Consider the following 12,923-nt stretch of genomic DNA (forward strand, 5'->3'; position numbering starts at 1 on the left):
TAAAACTTGAGATATCTGTGGTATTGTGTTGTGTAACAAAACTTTAGAATGGCCTTTTATTGTCCCCAGTACAATGTGCATCTCAAATCAAATGTTATTTGTCACATGTGCCGAATGCAATAGGTGTGTAGACCTTACCGTGAAATGCTTACTTACAAGCCCTTAACCAACAATGCAGTTCAAGAAATAGAGTTAAGAAAATATTTACTAAATAAACTAAAGTAAAAAACATTTATAAAGTAAAAAAAGTAACAAGAAAATTACATAACAAAAACGAGGCTATATACAGGGGGTACCAGTACTGAGTTAATGAGTGTGTCTACATGTTAGTCGAGGTAATTTTCAAAGTGACTATGCATAGATAATAAACAGCCAGTAGCATCAGTGTAAAAACAAACAAGGGGGGGCAATGTAAATAGTCCATGTAATGACCACGCTGTTTAATCAGCTTCTTGATATGCCACACCTGTCAGGTGGATGGATTATCTTGGCAAAGGGGAAATGCTCACTAACAGGGATGTAAACACATTTGTGCACCACATTTGAGAGAAATAAGCTTTTTGTGCGTATGGAACATTTTTTGGATCTTTTATTTCAGTTTATGAAACATGGGACCAACACTTTGACATGTTGCGTTTATATTTTTGTTCAGTATAAATACTAGAATTGAAAAAGGGTCATGTTTTTTCAATCATAAAAATCATTCAATATTATTGCTATCTCTATATTGTCCTGCTTGAATTTCCCACGCTCTGCCACATCACTTCCTGTTTCAGCACGGTGGACAGCTCCGCGCGCTCTCATTTTACACCCATCGCTTATTCGGCGACTCCAGGCAGGGAGGCAAAGTTTTGGCAATATCTGAGTAACCAGTGCTGCTTCCCGTATTTTAAACCAACGTTTCCCTTCGCAAATGTTTATCAGAACCCTTTGTGGCAATTAGAGTGGAAGAAAGAAAAGAAGAAAGAACAGAAACACCAAGACGGAGGAGCCGAGATGAAATAAATATGCCAAGAGACTCTGATTCCGTAATACCGATTTCTCGCTTTCTACTATTTGGTTGCTGAGGGATAAGAGCGAGCGAGCGAGCGACCGCAGCGCTACGAGGGAGCTGAGAGGAGAGGACTTCCGTGCGGGTGACGCAAAGGGACTGATCTGCATGTGAGAGCGTTGGTTCCACACACCCGGAGGAAAGAGATGCAGCCCTCGAGCAAGATCCTGAGTCTTATCGTCCTCGTGTTGATGGGCACAGAACTCACTCAAGTAGGTTTAAACACACGCCATTTTCCCCGCTGTATTAAAGCTACGCTGTGGTGAGCGCTTACTTGGCTCGAGATCCGATAAAATATTAGTACCCGGTGCCTGCTCGGTAGCCTAGACAGACCTAAAGTGAATTAGCCAGTTTCCGCGCTTGAAGAGATTAACGGGTGGGATTACATGGCGAAGATGTGGATACATTGTGCTACACCGGGGCTGATAGCGCCAGCAGCGCCCAATGAATGTCACATTGCCTAACTCTAACCGGGCGCTGTGTAATGCGCAGGGATAGATGGACAAAATCCTACATGCACACAAATGTGTAAATATACAAATATATCACACACTTATAAATTATAAGCAAATGTAATGAGTGAATGACAAATCAACCCATCCAACCAAATCATCTGTGTGAGGGTTAGGGTTATGTCAGCATGGTTATTGTTTTTCATTCTAAAATCGAATCAGTGTGATGTGTCTGATATATGTATCGCTATTCTGCATGTGTCGTTTGTTTCGAATAACAAGCAGTCAATATCATTGCATTTCAAGTAGCACAGCACACAGCATGGTGCTTTGAATAAGACCGAAGGAGAAGTGACTGAGGAGCTTGAGAACTTGACTATGGAGACGAGAAAGGAGGTCTTTGTTCTAACCAACAAAATAAAATGTTATTGGTCTGGCATAAACGATTATCCACCCCAACATATCAATCCAATCACCTAAGAAGTATCCAAGGCCATAATGGTTGATCATGTAATTGAAGAATATAGTCAAGTGCTGTTCTATTGTCAAATGTCTTAATCACCAGCACAGCATTTGTCAATCTGTGAGACGATGGTGTGCACAGTTAACCCTACAGTTCAAAGTTCATTCCCAAAAGTGTAGCACAAATGTTTACGTAAAGGGTTGCTCAGATATTTTTTACATTATTTTCTGTCTCACTAAACTACAGGTGTATCTGTTCATTCCCACAGACGTACACTGTCCTGTCCCCCTGTGCATAAACAAGCTAACTTCAGGCTACCAAACCAAATTGGCGTTAGTTCAACATAATCATTCGGTCAACATGTCCATTATGCGGAAATCTATTTCTCAATGTACAATCATCAACCACACAATATTCTATCTATTTCTTTTAAACCCTTTTAATCCAAATTCAACCCCAGGGCTCAACATTTACTTCATTTCAGATTGGAGTAATGTTAATGGACAGCTCTGTCAAATCTCACTCAGAGGACGTTGTTGGACTGACGTCAATGCCAAGTGAGGTGTGTGTGTGTGTTTTCTACATCACACAGCCTCAGAGAGAAATAGCTGACCCCACAAAACACATAGACACTCTGCTGCCCTCATCTCTCCCATGCATCTTTCACCATGACCAACACATCACTGGAGTCTCCCTATAACACTGTGACACAAACACTGCGCTGAGCTCTCAGTAATGCTGACTCTGTTGTACATGTTGCCCTTCTGATCTCCTTGATTGAAGAGGAAAAGGCATACGAGGTTGGACTTCATCCTGCATTATACAGTTTGGGTGCTGCATGTTGTGGTGTCTGTAAGGGGCTGTGTTGACACTGTAGTTTGTGGCCCTGGATGGCCTTGGTGTGTGTGTACATGCATGCGTGTGCTTTCGTGTGTTTATATGATTGCATGCGTGTGTTTGAGTGTGTGACTGTTCGTGAGCATTTTGGATGGATGTCATTTGTAACAAGGTCAGTCAATATCTGGCCACAGCCTAACCCCCACCGACCTCCAGCATTATCAGAACCACTATAATACTCACCGTGGCCACAGCCTCAACCCCCACTGGCCTCCATCATTATCAGAACCACTATAATACTCACCGTGGCCACAGCCTCAACCCCCACTGGCCTCCAGCATTATCAGAAACACTATAATACTCACCGTGGCCACAGCCTCAACCCCCACTGGCCTCCATCATTATCAGAAACACTATAATACTCACCGTGGCCACAGCCTCAACCCCCACCGGCCTCCAGCATTATCAGAATCACTATAATACCCCCATCGGCCTCCAGCATTATCAGAACCACTATAATTCTCACCGTGGCCACAGCCGCAACCCCCACCGGCCTCCAGCATTATCAGAATCACTATAATACCCCCACCGACCTCCAGCATTATCAGAACCACTATAATACTCACTGTGGCCACAGCCTAACCCCCACCTGCCTCCAGCATTATCAGAACCACTATAATACTCACCGTGGCCACAGCCTAACCCCCACCTGCCTCCAGCATTATCAGAACCACTATAATACTCACCGTGGCCACAGCCTCAACCCCCACCGGCCTCCAGCATTATCAGAACCACTATAATACTCACCGTGGCCACAGCCTAACCCCCACCGGCCTCCAGCATTATCAGAACCACTATAATACTCACCGTGGCCACAGCCTAACCCCCACCTGCCTCCAGCATTATCAGAACCACTATAATACTCACCGTGGCCACAGCCTAACCCCCACCGGCCTCCAGCATTATCAGAACCACTATAATACTCACCGTGGCCACAGCCTAACCCCCACCGGCCTCCAGCATTATCAGAACCACTATAATACTCACCGTGGCCACAGCCTAACCCCCACCGGCCTCCAGCATTATCAGAACCACTATAATACTCACCGTGGCCACAGCCTAACCCCCACCTGCCTCCAGCATTATCAGAACCACTATAATACTCACCGTGGCCACAGCCTAACCCCCACCGGCCTCCAGCATTATCAGAACCCCTATAATACTCACCGTGACCACAGCCTAACCCCCACCGGCCTTCAGCATTATCAGAACTACTATAATACTCACTGTGGCCACAGCCTCAACCCCCACCGGCCTCCAGCATTATCAGAACCCCTATAATACTCACCGTGGCCACAGCCTAACCCCCACCGGCCTCCAGCATTATCAGAACCACTATAATACTCACCGTGGCCACAGCCTAACCCCCACCGGCCTCCAGCATTATCAGAACCACTATAATACTCACCGTGGCCACAGGCTAACCCCCACCTGCCTCCAGCATTATCAGAACCACTATAATACTCACCGTGGCCACAGCCTAACCCCCACCTGCCTCCAGCATTATCAGAACCACTATAATACTCACCGTGGCCACAGCCTAACCCCCACCTGCCTCCAGCATTATCAGAACCACTATAATACTCACCGTGGCCACAGCCTCAACCCCCACCTGCCTCCAGCATTATCAGAACCACTATAATACTCACCGTGGCCACAGCCTCAACCCCCACCGGCCTCCAGCATTATCAGAACCACTATAATACTCACCGTGGCCACAGCCTAACCCCACCGGCCTCCAGCATTATCAGAACCACTATAATACTCACCGTGGCCACAGCCTAACCCCCACCTGCCTCCAGCGTTATCAGAACCACTATAATACTCACCGTGGCCACAGCCTAACCCCCACCTGCCTCCAGCATTATCAGAACCACTATAATACTCACCGTGGCCACAGCCTAACCCCCACCTGCCTCCAGCATTATCAGAACCACTATAATACTCACCGTGGCCACAGCCTAACCCCCACCTGCCTCCAGCATTATCAGAACCACTATAATACTCACCGTGGCCACAGCCTAACCCCCACCGGCCTCCAGCATTATCAGAACCACTATAATACTCACCGTGGCCACAGCCTAACCCCCACCGGCCTCCAGCATTATCAGAACCACTATAATACTCACCGTGGCCACAGCCTAACCCCCACCGGCCTCCAGCATTATCAGAACCACTATAATACTCACCGTGGCCACAGCCTAACCCCCACCTGCCTCCAGCATTATCAGAACCACTATAATACTCACCGTGGCCACAGCCTAACCCCCACCGGCCTCCAGCATTATCAGAACCCCTATAATACTCACCGTGGCCACAGCCTAACCCCCACCGGCCTCCAGCATTATCAGAACCACTATAATACTCACCGTGGCCACAGCCTAACCCCCACCGGCCTCCAGCATTATCAGAACCACTATAATACTCACCGTGGCCACAGCCTCAACCCCCACCGGCCTCCAGCATTATCAGAACCCCTATAATACTCACCGTGGCCACAGCCTAACCCCCACTGGCCTCCAGCATTATCAGAACCACTATAATACTCACCGTGGCCACAGCCTAACCCCCACCGGCCTCCAGCATTATCAGAACCACTATAATACTCACCGTGGCCACAGCCTAACCCCCACCTGCCTCCAGCATTATCAGAACCACTATAATACTCACCGTGGCCACAGCCTAACCCCCACCTGCCTCCAGCATTATCAGAACCACTATAATACTCACCGTGGCCACAGCGTAACCCCCACCTGCCTCCAGCATTATCAGAACCACTATAATACTCACCGTGGAGCACTATTTATAGCTTAACCGACAACAGAGACCTTACAACATCAAACACCACACACATCACACTCAAGGATGCCGAGGTAGAGGGAAAGTGGGTGTTTTGGAAAGAGTTGGAGTGAGAGAGATTGGGGACAAAGACAGAGAAATATGGGTTGGAGATTGAGAGGGAGAGGGAGAGAGAGAGCGAGAGGGAGAGAGGGAGAGAGAGAGAGAGTGCAAAAGAGAAAGAGAACAGAGAACAAAGCCAGACTCACCTTTATTGGAAAGATTCTGTTTCAACATAACTTGCTCTAGAGGTGATGATTTATGTCACCCCACTTCACTTTTACCCCTACAGCCTGGACAGATACAAGATACAGATGTCTTTCTGAAAGCATTGCCTCTGCAGGCTATTGTTTTATTTTAGAGAGGACCGTAAAAGTATTTAGCAGATGTCACTGAGGTAGCCAGTGTACATATTCATCTGTGTTATTTCACTGTCCTTAGTCTACAGCAGGACTCTCTAACCCTCTTCCTGGAGAGCTTCCCTCCTGTAGATTTTCCCTCCAGCCCCAGTTGTATCCTGATTCAGCTTATCAACCGGCTAATTATTAGAATCAGATGGACTAGATTAGGGTTGAAGTGAAAACCAACAAGACTATAGCTCTGCAGGAGCAGATTGGAGAGACATGGTCTGCAGTATGCACTGAAATGAAATGGATTATTTCTTCTGTAATCCGTGGAGGATGATTTGTGTCAGGTGCTGTGGTCTGGAGCAGAACAACAAGTCACAATGATGGACATCATCTATCTGTCTCTCTGTCGTTTTATCTCTCTCTATCACACTCATGTACACACTCACTTTCTCTCAGCCACACGAAGACACACACACAAAGACACACACACAAAGACACAGACAGACAGGCACACAAAGACACAGACAGACAGACAGGCACACAGACACACGCACGCACGCACACACACACAAAGACACACACACAAAGACACAGACAGACAGGCACACAAAGACACAGACAGACAGGCACACAAAGACACAGACAGACAGACAGGCACACAGACACACGCACGCACGCACACACACACACACACACACACACACACACACCACACACACACACACACACACACACACTGGCTGTCAATTCTTCAGGCAATATAACCAACATCCGTCCTCACATCTTGACAGATGTTCTACCATAACACATCAGATGATCTACCATAACACATCAGATGATCTACCATAACACATCAGATGTTCTACCATAACACATCAGATGATCTACCATAACACATCAGATGATCTACCATAACACATCAGATGTTCTACCATAACACATCAGATGATCTACCATAACACATCAGATGATCTACCATAACACATCAGATGTTCTACCATAACACATCAGATGTTCTACCATAACACATCAGATGTTCTACCATAACACATCAGATGTTCTACCATAACACATCAGATGTTCTACCATAACACATCAGATGTTCTACCATAACACATCAGATGATCTACCATAACACATCAGATGTTCTACCATAACACATCAGATGATCCACCACATCCTTTAGTCATTATATTAGCATACACGTCAGACCCCGAGAGCAGTATGTATGCCAGAGTTTTTTAATTAACATGTATTCAGAGCATAGCTAGTATGTGGAGAAGGGTCTGATGGCGGCAAAGAGGGGGATTGGTTTCCCTGAGCGGTTCTTCCCTGGGCGGTTCATCCCAGGAGTTATCCCAGTCTTGGGCCGCAGTCAGACCTTATTGACGATCTGGGCAGTATTTATTCCAGAATTCCTTCATGTTTGAAGCATAGCTAGTGTGGGAAGTATTTGTTGTGTTTCTTAATGAACATGTTTTTGAAGCAGAAATACTATAGTGAGTGTTTGTTGTTGTTGTTGGTTTATGTTGTCAGTTATGCAGAGAAGGGCCAGCTGTTCCCGTGGCAGCTCTGTGAAGGCTTCAAGCCCGCTACACCCACTAGAAGAGAGAGAGAAAGAGGTGTTTATAATGAAAAGTTTACACTATAATCAATTCAGTTCTTGTGAAAGAGAGAAAGATGGAGAGAAAGATGGAGTGTCTTCAGCTGCATTGCATTATGCTGTGATTGACAACTTGGATTTGATTTATTCATAAATCAATGTAAGTGAAACTCTGAAAGTTAGTTATCATCACAGAGTTGTACAGTGTACATATGTTAAACTGTACTTTCTCAGTTGTAGACGATCTGAAATGGCCATATTGTCCTTTTACATTAATCCTATAAACATGTCTCTCTCTCTGTGAAATAGTCAGCCAGGAGTGACAAGACTGAGCAGTCCACCACTGACCGATCTGGTCCACTGGTTTATCCCCTATTAGCTGATCTGTCCATGGGGAGGGTCAGGGGGAAGGTTTCCCGGACACAGATTAAGCTTAGTCATGGACTAAAAACTATGCTGAAGGTCTAGGCTTAATTTCTGTTGGGGAAATCGTCCCAGAGAGTGTTAGTGTAGAGTATTAGTGCTTAGTTCTGATATGCTAACTGACTGGTAGAATTGAGATGGCCCTGGGCTGGGGTGAGCAGAGCTGGGCAGGGGAGGAGAGGTCAGGGCAGGAAAGGGATGGGTTGGATTGAGCTGGGATGGACAGGGCAGGGCAGTAGAGGGCAGGCACAGTGGTGAACTGACCCCCTCTGATACCTCAAATTGTCCTGCAGAGTCACAACTGCTGTGTTCTGTTCACTGAGAAAGGTCGAGAGAGAAGGGGGACGGAGAGAGAGACAGAGAAACTCAGAGAAAGAAAGAGACAGATACAGAGGGGGAGAGCGGGAAAGGGAAGGGGAAATAGAGTGAAGGTGAGAGAGAATGGGAGAGTGAGTCTTTTATTTATATCAGCATATTGCATTACTGCGAGGACAGAAGTAGCCCATATAGCACTGAGGATATTTGGGGTCTTGATGTAATAACTTACTGTATTACAGCTAAGCCTATAGGTGGAGAACAAAACAAGTATTGTAATGCTCTGCTCAGTGCACTGCTCAGGGCTCTGAGTCTTCACAATGTTTACACGAGACAGATTTGCTTTGCTTTGTAATTTAAATATTTATTGAGTAAAATTATTCAAATAATTAAAGGGAGGATTCAAAATATTCACAAGGTGATGAGAGAAAAGAAGTGGACAGGTATTGGGCCTACAATATGGGCCCGTATTCATAAAGCGTCTCAGAGTATGAGTGCTGACCTAGGGCCAGGTATCCCTGTCCATGTAATCTTGGATCAACACTCATACTCTTGAGTGCTTTGTAAATATGGGCCCTGGTGTGTCATATTGGTGTTGTGGCAATTATGGTGAGGTAGATTTCTTAAAGGGGTATGAGTTCACTTGTGATTTTTCTTCTTGATCTTCTTTCGTCCAGTCTCTCATGGTCTCTCTCTCACTCTCTGGTGTTCATCCAGTAGATAACCTCCTAACCGTGTATAATACAGAAACTCATGGGTGGGTTGAGAGAGAGAGATCCATAATCCAGCTGAACATGAATGTTGTTATGTTTGCGTGTAACACCGTCAGAAGGCCGTTGGTGACGCATTTATTCAAACAACAAACTTCAATTGGGTTGTGACATTCATGTGATGTCGCGCGGCTATTTAACGAACAATATTATGACTACTGTCCCTTTAAGATAGTTTGATTTACCAGCAATACCGAAAGCAGCTACACGATGGCGCCAGAGTCTTTCACATAGGCCCTACATCTCTTCAATTTTATTTTATACTCGAATGCAGTGCTGATGATGACAGGTGCGCGCTGTCGGGATTTTTTAAATAAAGACATAAAATTGCCCTATTATGCGTATATATTTTTTATTTAACTAGGCAAGTCAGTTAAGAACAAATTATTATTTACAATGACGGCCTACAGTAGGTTAACTTCCTTGTTCAGGGTAAGAACGACAGATTTTTACCTTGTCAGTTCGGGGATTCGATGCACCAACCTTTCGGTTACTGGCCCAACGATCTAACCACTAGGCTAACCTCCAGGCTACCTGTCGCCCCATATATATCTATATATGATCCTTATTGCCTAGCTCACCTTCATTAAATAAAATAATAACGGACTTTAATACATGGGGCTGTTCATTAAATTAACGTCAAGTTGAGTTATTCTCGGTACCCCAACAGCTCGCGCTCCACGGGGGTGGGGTGAGAAAAATATCACCTGCCCTGGCCTGGAAAATTAAGCACTCAGCTTCTTGCGACCGGACGAGTGGCGCGACCTTATCCGAGACTGCTCTTTGCCCAATCCCCCCGGGGATAATAACTCGCAATCCGAGATAATACCAGCAAGGCAGCCACGGACCCCCGGTGACACCGGGAAGGGCGTCTCGAGCAGCAGGCAAGACGAACCTGGCTGACATCACCGTTGCGCGTAGCTCGTGCTGCTATAGATCCGTAGGCTTTTCCTCCCTCCTCCGCCTTTTGGAACATCCTGTGTGTATTCACTGCACTTAATCAAGGAGCGCGCGAGGCAGGAGGCGGACGGAGGGCGTGAACTAAAGAGGAACGGAGAACGGGAAAGCCACCAGAGCGCGGGACAGCACAGAGAGAGAAAGAGATACCCCCATCCAGATACATTTTATTTTCTCTCTAAACCGCTCCTCAATCTCACTTTCTCCCGGCTTTCGGGACTGTCAGATTCGGCATCGAGGGTTTGATCCAAACCTGCAAACCTGCTCCTGCGGGCTTTTTCCAAACTCCGAACCCTTTAGCCGTTCACCAGTGATGTCCAAGGAACAACCGACCAAACCGGGGCTACGGGTGTTACACCAGAAGGCTATGGCTTCACTAGGCAACATGGATTGCCTTGCTCGTTTCTCGCCGGATTGTGCTGCAATAGAATGAAGCTGGTTTGGGTTAAACGCAGAGTGCAGAGATGTCGGTGCCTTTGCTGAAGATCGGCGTTGTGCTGAGCACCATGGCGATGATCACGAACTGGATGTCGCAGACTCTGCCCTCTCTAGTGGGGCTCAACACCACCAAGCTCACCGCGGAGAGGGCAGGCTACCCGGACAGGAGCACCGGAGTAAGTGGCACTGCTACTTTACGCTTCCCGCGGGTTCATTTTGTCTGCATAAAAAATAACGGGTTTTGCTACCATTATTTACCTAGCTGGAGGATTTTATTTTATTCGCTCGCATTGTTGGTTAATGAATTATTAAAAGTTTATTTAGGCCTATTAGGCTATTGCCTCCTCCAAAATCTCATATTTGTTACTTGACAGAGTCACTAGTATTTATGTTGTGCTGCCTATGTTTTCAGCGCCTGGTTGCTTGTCAGATCTTAGAGAAAATGGAATTTCAGAGGCATGATTAATATCTCTCAGGTTGATCACTCGCGGGATAGATATAGAGACGGAGAGCGAGATAGTCTTGTTATATGTTACTGTATTTTCGAGGAGGGGCGTGGGAGCGCGCTGCGTTGTGAGAGGTGGAGGAGAACAAGGGCGCGCGGTGGAGATTGAGAGAGACAATGTTTTTTGTTGTTGGATGCTGCCATTGATAAAACGCTGCAAGGTAAACATTTTGTGAAAATGAAATTTCGCATCCAGACCTTTCCAGTGAAGTCAGATGGGTTCCTCTTTGTCCCCGGCAGCCAGGCACCCTCAGTTCAGCGGGGTCTGATTATCGAATAAAGGGCGCACCAGAGAAAAAAATGGTCATTTTATTACGCGGGGCATATTACTTCTTGTCTTCTTGTCTCTTTGTCAAGCACAATCTGACTTTTTGGTTAATCAAAGTAAATTGTTATGATTATTATGAAATATAAATCGTCTCATACTTTGTGAGAGATTTTACGTATTAAGGTTGACTATGAAACCATTCATAAAACCCACGCCTTCATGGGTTACATTTATGGCAAAAAGCTATTGGATTACAACATATACAATTTCAATAGAGTCATTTTTAAAACAATACTATCTATTTCAATGTAAAGGCTGCACTGTAATGAATAAAGATCCCTGTGCCTGCATAGTAATTTCAGTTTATTATGTGATGATCAGATGGACAAAATGTTGCGTTATTACATAGTAATAAAGATCAATCGGGTGGAGTGCTTTGCTCTCTCTGATCTGTACTCCCGCGGGATTATTGATAAAAGATTCCTCCAAACGAACTTGCCTTTCATGGTGATATAGTCCTAATGACTGGATAAACTAGTGTAGTAGTAGAGTACTACAGTACATACTGTACCAGGTAATCCAGCATCCACCTTGTCACTATATTCAGTCAATGCCCCTGTGAAGGGAATATGGCAAGGTTGCCAGTTGGTTCTAAACATTCACATAGTTTTATTTTCAATTCATTTACCCAATTTGAAGTACATTATTCGTGACATTTTTGGTGAACTTATAGGATAGTATGTACAGTACTGACTTAAACAGATCCAAGCACTCGATCCATTGACTCTCAGTAGTGTGCCAGACACATCATAATGCACATAGATCAATGTTCACTACTGAAATAGGATGGTCATGATGCAGGCTACAGTGAAACGATAGATTGTGGACGAGTGTGTCGATTCAGGATCAGGATGCTGCTGGCTTTTATGTACTGTGGTAATGGAAGTGCTAATATTTCAGATGAATCAGGCAGATATTCTGTTTAAAGAGACTGAATAGGAGGGAAGTGCCACTGTGGCCAGTCTTAGCCCAGTCTCAATGTGGATTGATTGGACTGTGTTGATTGTTTAGTCTTGACAATCTCACACCTTCTATTCGTGTTGTTTTATAATTGGACACCAATAACTTTGATAATGTACATCGATGAGTATTTGGACAAGTCTCGACCAGTTCGATAGGCTGCCGTTCCCCTCTGATGGCATGTTATAATTTGATGGAGCGGGAGGAGTTTAACGGTTCTCATCGTGGCCAGATGGCGCCGTGCGCAATCCTGCGTGCGTGTGCATCCCACAGACAGACTGACATTATGTAAGCGCTGGCTGTATCTATGTAGTAGTGAGGGTTTAACGCACGACTCCACTCCACCACTCCAACGGGTGCGACACGTCACCACAAGCCTACACCGTGTGATTGAAACGTACTGCTAAGATAAGCCTATTCAGTCAGAGAGCAGGCGAGAAGGGATGGGGTACAATACTTTATTCAACAAATCCCTGACAATTGGATTATAGGATGAATGCTTTTGTTATTCTCTTGTCTCATCTGTTTTCTCTTATTTTTTTCCTTTCATCCCCTCATCTCTTTTTATCCCTT

At 45.5% G+C, this 12,923-nt stretch overlaps 1 protein-coding gene across 2 annotated transcripts in view; it reads left to right on the forward strand.

Moving 5' to 3' along the window:
- The first annotated feature begins 781 nt into the window (after positions 1-781).
- Positions 782-12,923, forward strand: part of LOC106568818 (noelin) — a 29,408-nt gene continuing 17,266 nt past the window's right edge. The window contains exon 1 of one of the 2 annotated variants that reach the window (XM_014139509.3): positions 782-1,263. In XM_014139509.3, the coding sequence (XP_013994984.1) occupies positions 1,198-1,263 (66 nt within the window). In that variant the 5' untranslated portion in view covers positions 782-1,197. Of the gene's footprint in view, positions 1,264-9,904; positions 10,734-12,923 lie in introns of those variants that run through there. The other variant, XM_014139501.3, reaches the window with a different exon arrangement.

Source organism: Salmo salar, chromosome 01 (genome assembly GCF_965601325.2).
Source record: "Salmo salar chromosome 01, fSalSal1, whole genome shotgun sequence".
NCBI lineage: Eukaryota > Metazoa > Chordata > Actinopteri > Salmoniformes > Salmonidae > Salmo > Salmo salar.